Source organism: Malania oleifera, chromosome 1 (genome assembly GCF_029873635.1).
Source record: "Malania oleifera isolate guangnan ecotype guangnan chromosome 1, ASM2987363v1, whole genome shotgun sequence".
Classification (NCBI taxonomy): domain Eukaryota; kingdom Viridiplantae; phylum Streptophyta; class Magnoliopsida; order Santalales; family Ximeniaceae; genus Malania; species Malania oleifera.
The window spans coordinates 62751246-62760553 of NC_080417.1; the positions used below are offsets into that span (position 1 = coordinate 62751246).

A 9308-nucleotide genomic window follows, 5' to 3' on the forward strand; every position below is an offset into this window, starting at 1 on the left:
AGTTTTGAACTAGTGGTTCGGTCAACCAAGTTGTTGGGAGTCAGCCACGTGTCAGTTCGGTCAACCGTGGAAGGCAACTTCATTTCAGGACGGTCGACCAAGTAGTCAACATGTTGACTCTGGTAAGTTCGGTCGACTGAAGCTTCTATATAGCTTCGGGTTCGGTCAACCAAAACCACTTAAAGTGTGCATTTAAGTCCTGATTTTCATTTGAAGTTACCCATGTTCACATAAGTATAACTTTTGAGTTATAGGGGACTTGTTATGAGGTGCTTGGGGACCTAAGGTCAGTCTATGACCTAGCCTTTTAAATTAAGCCCAAAAATTTGGCGTCGGTCGACTGGTTATCCGTAAGGTCATTCTATGGTCTTTGAGCATTTAATTCTTATCATGCATGATATGCAAATATTACAGACCCAAAATATAAAATAAAATGCATTTTACAATAAGAACAAATGTCTTCAATCTTCTTACTCGTGTGTCTTCATGGAATGCACCAAATACATATGATCTTCGAGTTTCTTCTGGCTTCCAACTTCCTTGATCTTATGTGTGCTAAAATTTAGACATGTTCACATACTTACACACAAGATATTAGTACTCTGTTAGCATCAAAATAGAGATCGGACTCAAGAAGTCAACACATCATATGTGAAATTATAAATTAGTTCATTTCCCATTGTATAAGGAAGTATATAACAAAAAATATACCTTCGGGCTAATGGCTGCTCAATATTGAGTTCTTGATAATGACGAGAAATTGGATAAGGATCTCGAATGTGAGAATTGTCATTAGTAGTTGGTTCTACGAAGGCAATGGAATGGAATTACTTTGCAAGCTTCACCGGTGCAATAGTTACGAACATTTATGACACTAGTACCTAAACTTTGTGGTGAGGGGACTTCTTTAGAGATATTGATGAGATCCACAATGCAGTTCAACGTTTGCATTGTGAGATTAATAGAATGTTGTTATGTCAAGCATGACAATCTTTTATAAGCTTGCTATAAAGTACATGCTTGACAACAACTGGTATATTGCTGACAGTATAGAGAAATAGAGGGCAATCATTTGACATACCTACCATACTCGAATATATCTAATGAGTGCAACACTAAGGATGACGACAAATGAAATATTAAGCGCTCATTTAATTTATTCATAGTGATTTGTTCACAGCTCTCTCTGTGGGATATAGCTTACTAATAGAGGGCAATCATTTGACATACCTATCATACTCGAATATATCCAACGAGTGCAACACTAAGGATGACAATAAATGAAATATTAAGCACTCATTTTATAAATAGTTCTCCTACTACCAGTGTTTTTTAATTAAAAAATCAAATCTTCATTAGAAAAAAAAAAAAAAAACTCATTTTTTGTTATGACTATTCAATGGATGTGATATAGGGCCTTACATACCCACGAATGATATACGCTGTTTTGAGTGAAAATACACCCTGCCATAAAGCTTTCATCATGAGAGAGAGAGAGAGAGAGAGAGAGAGACTTATCTCCGAGCCCCATAGTCACATATAAATATATAACAGAATATAACTGTAATGATTCTAAGACATTATTGTAATTGTTGTGAATGAAGAAAAAGTTCAAGAAGATGTTGGAATCCATTCACTGCCTTGGATGAAATTCTCCACAGAATATACATTCACATGCTCCGGCGGAATCTGATTGCTCCAAGTCACTCTATCCTTCAAGTCGGCTCCCGCCCCCTTGTTCTGAAACTCCCCATAATACAAAGTTGATAATGCAAACGTATCCTTCCATGCCAGCCACCCTTCCGGCCTAATAAGAGCCTCCAACTGGCATTGTATAAAAACTGTCCTTGAATACATCTTCCAAGGTCTTCCCAGGTAGTTTTTGTGCACTTCAGCTTTTTCATAGAAGTATTTCATGTACTCGGCAGTGCCATTCACCAGAGAATTCAGGAAAACAAAGCCGGTGGCCTGGGCAGGGTCAGTTCTACCCTGCGCCGTGACAGCATTTTTCTCACCGTGCTGGGGATCGGGCTGCCGAGAACTAACAAGGAGGGTGCAGTCTTGGAAGACAGAAGCCGAATTTCCAAAGACGAAGTCGACATTTCCCAGGATGACGCAGGATTTATAGAATTGGCGGAGACTGTCAGCATACAGAGTGTCTTGGTTGCCAATGAACTCACAGTTCTCGAAGATGGATAGGTCGCTGTCTGATCGGAGGGCAACGGCCTGGTGGCCCTGCGACCCCGCCGTGTTCTGGATTGTCAGCCCACTCGCCCAGAATCCATCTCCAAGAACCGCTGAAGGGTGCAACTCTTATTAGGACTAGCACATTACTGGGTGAAAGACCCATTGTAACATGCCCATATATGAAATAATATTATCCGAATGAGGAAAACAATTAAGTCCAATGTTTCCTAGTGGTGGTATCCATCACTCTTGTTTTTAAAAATGTTAAAAAAAAATTTATATTTTTTACCAAATTTTGAAGGTTAGAGAAGTACCACATCCTTTTGTCACTAGATGGTGGTATCCATCTTTTTGTTAGATTCAAGAAAGTTAGTGTCTTTTGTAATAAAGGAGATAGATGGAGTGAGATATCATAATTCCAATTCTCCATCAAGTCACGAGCAGGACACTGCAACTATTTTGAATGTCTAATTTTAGACTTGGATTCTTCATGGATCTTATAAAATAATTTAAAATTTAGGAACAATTCCTCACTTTTAAAAATATAATACTCTATGGACGAAACTCCCTCAGACTAAATTTTATTCCCAAAATATATTCTCTGTTAGTTAACCGGTAATTAATCATTAAGTTTAATGAAAAAATTAAGTTTAATCCTTAAATAAATGATAATTTTATCCTTCCACTCAATTTTAAGAAAAATAAATAAATTAAAAAATGACATTAATTTCATAAATTAGGGAAAAAAAATTTTGATTAGTTCATCAATAAAAATTAAACTTATAAGTAAATTGAAGGTTAAATGGATTTAAAAAATTAAAAATGATAAAAAAATAAATTAGGAAATTTGATAAATTATTTAAAACAATGATCAACCAATAAATTATCCGCATTCCAGTTATAATTTCAAAAGTGAGAAGAGATCTCGTAGGGCAACAGCATCGGAATCCCAAAATCTTAAAAGTAGGAAAATAATCGAAAGAAAGATCATGAATTGAAGCTAGCTGGACAAGCAGTCACTCAACGAAATGAAATGGAGTCAATCAATTTGAGGACTTACCCAAAGTTGCCGTGTTGTAGGTAGACACGCCGGGCTGGTCCGCATTCGCCGATCCCGTAATGACGGTTTTGCCCACGCCATCCCCCAGAAATACCAAACGTGTCTTATCCAACGGAACCCTCACCATCTCCTCGTACACTCCGGCCTTGATCTGTATCACGAACCTATGCGACCCGTGGCTCGGAGCAGCGTTCACCGCCTCCTGCACCGTATTGTAGCACCCCTTGGCTCCGTCCTTGCACACCGTCGCGTCCGCCTTCAATCCCGCCGTAATCCCGCCCTTATATCCAAGATCCGCCCCGCCGCCCGACCCAGCTCTCCCCCAGAACCCGTCCCGCTCCGTCTGGGGCGGAACCCAAGACCCGGTGTCGTTTCCCAGCGCGTCGTATGCAAAGATCATGCTCAAGGCGTTGCTGGTCAACTGCGTCAACGAGTCCAGAAACGACATCGTCTCATTCACCAGTCCAGTGTCGTTCGCGTAGGACAAGCCGGACCAGCAGGCGTACTGGTAATGTAGGGCCGCGCTCATCCAGGCGCGGGCGTCCTTGATCCTGCCGCGTGGCAGAGCGTCGACCGTCGATGAGGTGCGGTACGCGGAGTCCGCGAGCACCTCGATGCAGTTTTTGGATGCGGTGGTGCGGTTGAGACTGCCGGCGGAGGAGTCCAGGATGCGCTTCACCATGGTCTGGGCGGTCCCCAAGTTCTCGGAGGAGACCTGGATGGCGGCCTGGATTATCTGAATCGAACTAGCTTTCGGAGGGACCCGATTCGGTTGAGTGAGGGCAGCTATGCAGACATCTGAGAATCGTGTGGCATTGCAGGCTTGGCTGATCTCCGGCGGGATCGCGGCCACCGAGGGCGACGGCCGGGAGTGATGGTGGTGGCGGAGGGCGGAGGAGAGAGAGCAGAAGAGGAGGAGAGCGAGAAAGGAGAGAGAGGCCATGGCGATGAGGAGGAAAGAGGAGTGGGGAGTGGGTTTTAGTCTGAAGAGCTTTCTGTGCATGATAAAATGAGCTTACACATATACATATATATACACACACATATGAGAAGGGTTTGAGGAGTGGAAAGGAGAATTGGACGGTGGCGATGGACCCGCAGGGACAGAAATTGGAGAATTGGGAGTAGGGGAAGTAAACGGTTTTTGTTTTTGGGAGTCACGGGTTTGGCTGGATAGGTAAAGAGGGTTTTTTGTGGTAGGCGGCAAGCGGGGCACTCGGACGACGAAGAAAGAAGCATTTTAACCTGCCCTCCCCCCCAATTTTCTTTTCAATCAGTTAAATAATTAAATTATTAAATTCAGATAGATGATAGATTGGCGATTGGGTCCTACTGGTGAAGGAAAACCCGAAAAGCCAAGACAGCCCATGCTGTTCCCTAGGCCTGGCAAAACGGGTCATAACCCGTCGGATCACCCAGACCCATCCATTTAAAACAGGTTCGGGTTTAAGAAAGTTAACCCATTTAATAATTGGGCGGGTCACGGATTAACCCGTTTATAAACGGGTTAAGTGGGTTTGGGCGGGTCACCCAGCGGGTGACCCGTTAATTTCAGTTCAGTGCTTCTCAGTTCTCACACACGCACGCCTCACCTCACCCTCACGGTTCACACTTCACAATCACACACACTGACACACTTAAAAAAAAAAACCCTAAGGTAAAGTTCCCCTTCCCGACTCCCTAACCAGCGCCAAGTCGCGCCTCTCCAGTCTCCTCTTCTGGCGCCTAGGTCGTCTCTCTGACCTCTCGTCCACGACATCTTCTCCGTCCCCAGCAACTTCAACCCCACTCACAGCCACTCCGGCAACATAGCCGAACCTCCCATACCATAATGCCCAGAGCAGCAATTGTGAACCGGCACACCCCCACGATCTCAACACCGGAGCACAGTTGCCGTTGTCACCCTTCGTCTCCGACAAGGTCCTGGACGAAAATGTCGTCGCCAGCCTTCCATTCTCCAGTCTCCTCGTCTGGCCAGCTCCACCTCCACAGACCACTTCTCCACGTCAACACCCCCCCCCCCCAGCTCCACACACCATTTCTTTTTATTTAGAAATTAATAAATAAAATGCAGTTTTTTTTTTTTAAATGTCATTTTATATGAAATTTTAAAATAAAAAAATTATATATTTTTAAACGGGTGACCTGTTACCCGCCCGTTTATTAAATGGGCGGGTTAGGGTTGGCATGTGTATGATCCGTTTAACATTGACCCGTTTATGACCCAACCCGTTAGTGACCCGACCCGTTAGTGACCCGCTCAAACCCGGCCCGCCCGCCCGTTTTGCCAGGCCTACTGTTCCCTTTTTGTTCTTCTTTTCGGTATTTCTTTTAAGTCCATGGGACCATGGCCAATTGGCCATTGCCCTCTACATGGATGCATCATGCATGAGCATTGGCCATTGAGCTGAGCTGAGCTGCGGTGTATATATTGTGGGTGATGGATTCACCAGCTACTTGTCCCACTCCACCACTCGTCTACTGCCACATAAGCTTGTAATTTTATAGGCATATGCCATTTTTTTTTTTTTTTCAAATCTTTACATAAAAAGAAATATGTAAAATTATTAACATTAATTTTAAATTTTAATAATCTATTCATATGTTAACATGAAAAAATTTATTTCATTATTAAAACACTAAATTTCAATAATTGCATCAATTGAATCCTTAAACTTTTGACTATTTTTTTCATTTAAATTAATAGATAAAGTGTTTTAGTCTTTGATCCGGTGGTTCACATCCTAGCATCATTTGGGAAATGTCTAGGTTCAGATCCGCTTAATGAGAATTCTTCCCAATTTTAGAAAAGGAAAGGAGGATTTTGGACCTTAAAAAAAATAGTTCAATCTTTTCTTCATGTAATAAGACTTGGTGCTTTAATTAATTTATAAAGTGATAGCTCCAATAGAAAGATATACCAATGGAATACCACTATTGTATTTGTATGCTCATAAAGAATGACTATAGAATTGGAATGAGTGACAAGATACTTTTCAAAAGTTTCCTTAAAATCTAAATATGGATTTTAATTTTATTTTCTACTTTAGAATATATAGATTTAAGGTAAATAAATAAATAAAATTTAGTTATAAATATTGCCCCCCAAATGTGACCTTGCCAAAGATGCCTCACTGGTTCTCGCAAGCAAAAAATAATAGAGGTCATTGGACACACAAGAGCAGGAGCTGCATTGTCATTATATTTATTTCCTTGCATATTACTCACTTAATTCTCAACTCCATTTGATAAGTTTAAAAAACTTTCTTTTCTGTAAATTATAATTTTTAGTAATATATTAAATGATTCAAGAAAAAGTTAATAAAGTTAATATTAGTAAATACTTGAATTATATATATAATCTATATTATAATGTTAAAAGAGATCATATGCCTTTGAGAAACCTCCGAATGCTAAATCCAATTTTCTTAAAATTTTTTATATTTTTATAATTATACAACTATTTTTTGATGAGTTGGTTGTTGAAAAGTTGAATTACTATATTGGTTATGCCCTACTCACTCTCTCCCTCTAGTACGTGGTCAATTAAGACAGAGGAAATTGCGTAATTTATGCTTGCTACAGTTTGCACTTTTTGAAACCACCCCACTCACTTGCCCCTTTCCTAATTCCCCATCTTAGATCATTCATAAAATCTCTCTTCCTCTTTCAATTTCCCTATGACTTAGCAGACACAGTCCCTCACTTTGTGCCTTTTTTATATTTTGCGATTTTGTTAATTTTTTCTTCACTAACAAATCGGTCAATCTTTCCCTCAATAACTACATTTTTTTAATCTTTGCTTCCCTTATTTGTAATGAATTCTATAATAATAGTCCTTAAAATCTACTCCTACCATATCAACATGCCAATTCGTTTCATTATAAAATCAACATTTCAACTTCTCAAATCTCCATCTTTTGGAACTTCAAAAGCAATCTATACCAAACTAGTAATATTTATGCTGTAAAAAATGTAGAAAAATAAGTAGAGACAATACATAAATTTCACGTGGTTCGGTTATGCCTACTCCAGGGGTGGATGGGATCAAAAATTTCATGTTGGTCTAACTAGGCTTAATCTCATTTTGATGATAACAAATTAAGGTTACTAATTGTGCTCTCAACTTTGAATTTCAGGATTTATGTGTTTCACAAAGTACAATAGTTATACTTGACAAAGATTACATGAAGTCTAACTTAAAGCTACAAGTCATGAATAATACGACCTTATAGAAGCATTGATCGAGCTTACAAGATGTTAAAGCAATACGACATGAAGATTTAGAATTTAAATGTATTTATTTTTCTTAGAGTCTCACGTAAGTACTTCTAAACTTCAATATTGTGACTAAAACTCTTAGGATTTAATTTTAGACTTAGAGACCTTCTTTAAAATCTAGAAAATATTTTTACAAAGTCCAAAATGCTTTTCAAAGTGAATATAAACAAGTTTTGGAATTAAAATTTGAAAAACACTAAGTTGCATAGTGTTCAAGCGATTAAGGTTTAGGGTTCAAGCAACTGAATTGCTACTGCCAGTGTAGAAGAAATCATAACTACAATTCAGGCGATTGACCCTATGAGTTCAGGCGACTAAATGACTACTACCAGTTATGGAACGCTATTTTTAAATAATTCAAGCGACTGAAGTCTATGTTTTAAACTTTCTAACAGCACTGATTTCTTTCCAAAATTGAATGATATGGTTTCCAAACTTGGGGAAAACGGTAACAAGTTTTCAAACCTATATAAAGATGATTGTTTACGCATTAGGGAAATGAATAGTTGCACATACACATTAAAATTCTTGCTATACTCTTTATTCAAAGTCTGAAAAAGTTGTGGTGCATTTTTCTCGAAGCCCTAAATGAATTTTGATTTCGATTCTTTGAATTTCTCATACCACAATCAGAATCCCTTTACAATCTATGTGAGCTTCAATTGCATATTGTTGTTTTAAGTATATAGTGCTTATAATTTTACAAATTATGCTCTAATGTGAGAGTGTTTTACTTGTACAAACAAACTGCAACTGCTGTTTTTGCAATCCAACCACTCGAGGATAAAGTTGTTGCCTAGCAAGAGGGTGTTCTTGTCAAAGAGGGGTCTCCACCTTCCAATGGAGAGAGATGTACCCCACCTATTGAACGGAGTGGGTAAAGGAAATCCTCACAACAAGTTACTTAGGGTAAGGATGTAGGCAGTAAGTGTTGTTTTTAGTTTAATCCCGAGGGGGGGTGAATTGGATATTTTTAGAATTTTAGGTTAGATTGTAGAGACTTGAAGAATTATAGTAATTAAATAATAAAAGAAAGGAGAGAAAATGATTTTTCAAAAGGGACTCAGCAGGGTCTCGTCGATGAACGCAGAGCGCTCATCGACAAGCAGCCTTCTTAGGGTCGTTGACGTGGACTCGTGTCACGTTGACGAGAACTTACCAAGATGGGGTTTGGCAGAGCCTGAAGTTTGTCGACGAGGGTTACTAGTTTGTCGAAGAACTCCCTTTATGGACACGTCGACGAGGTGACGTGTCTCGTTGATGAATCCGTATTTTATAAATACACCAACCTTGGAATTTCAGCAAAATTTTCATGTAGCAAACTTCTCTCTCTCTCTCTCTCTCTCTCTCTCTCCCTCTCTCTCTCTCTCTCTCTAAAATCGTCTCCTCTACCTTCTCTTTAGATTTCTAGCTACGTTCTTCACCGATTCGACGATCAAAAGCCGCCACACTACTCCTGAGAAGATTCTTTTCAAGTCTGTTGGAGTAGTTCGTTGGTTAGGCCAACTTGAACACCATCCCAAAATCTGGGTAAGTTGGTTATTTTAAATTTTATAAGGTATTTGGTATTTCTAGACCGAGGGAAATATAGTAGGTGGAATAATACTGAAGTTTGTTGGGGAAAATGTAATTTTAGGATGTTAAGCTGGGAACACCACATGAGTAGGTTTGGTTAATTTTGTATGCTTCTTAGTAAATCAAGTAAGGGGATAAATTAAGTCAACATTTTTCATGAAATTATTTATTATTATATAACATTTATTTTCAGGAAAATATGTAT

The 9308-nt window shown here is 39.3% G+C and overlaps 1 protein-coding gene across 1 annotated transcript; it reads right to left on the bottom strand.

Annotated features, from left to right (window-relative positions):
• Positions 1-1514: 1514 nt before the first annotated feature.
• LOC131156836 (probable pectinesterase/pectinesterase inhibitor 51) lies at positions 1515-4504 on the bottom strand. Its single transcript, XM_058110749.1, has 2 exons — positions 3248-4504; positions 1515-2297 (listed from the first exon to the last, which is right to left on the bottom strand). Exons 1-2 carry the CDS (start codon positions 4248-4250, stop codon positions 1612-1614), a joined length of 1689 nt encoding a protein of 562 aa, XP_057966732.1. The 5' UTR covers positions 4251-4504; the 3' UTR covers positions 1515-1611.
• Positions 4505-9308: the final 4804 nt, after the last annotated feature.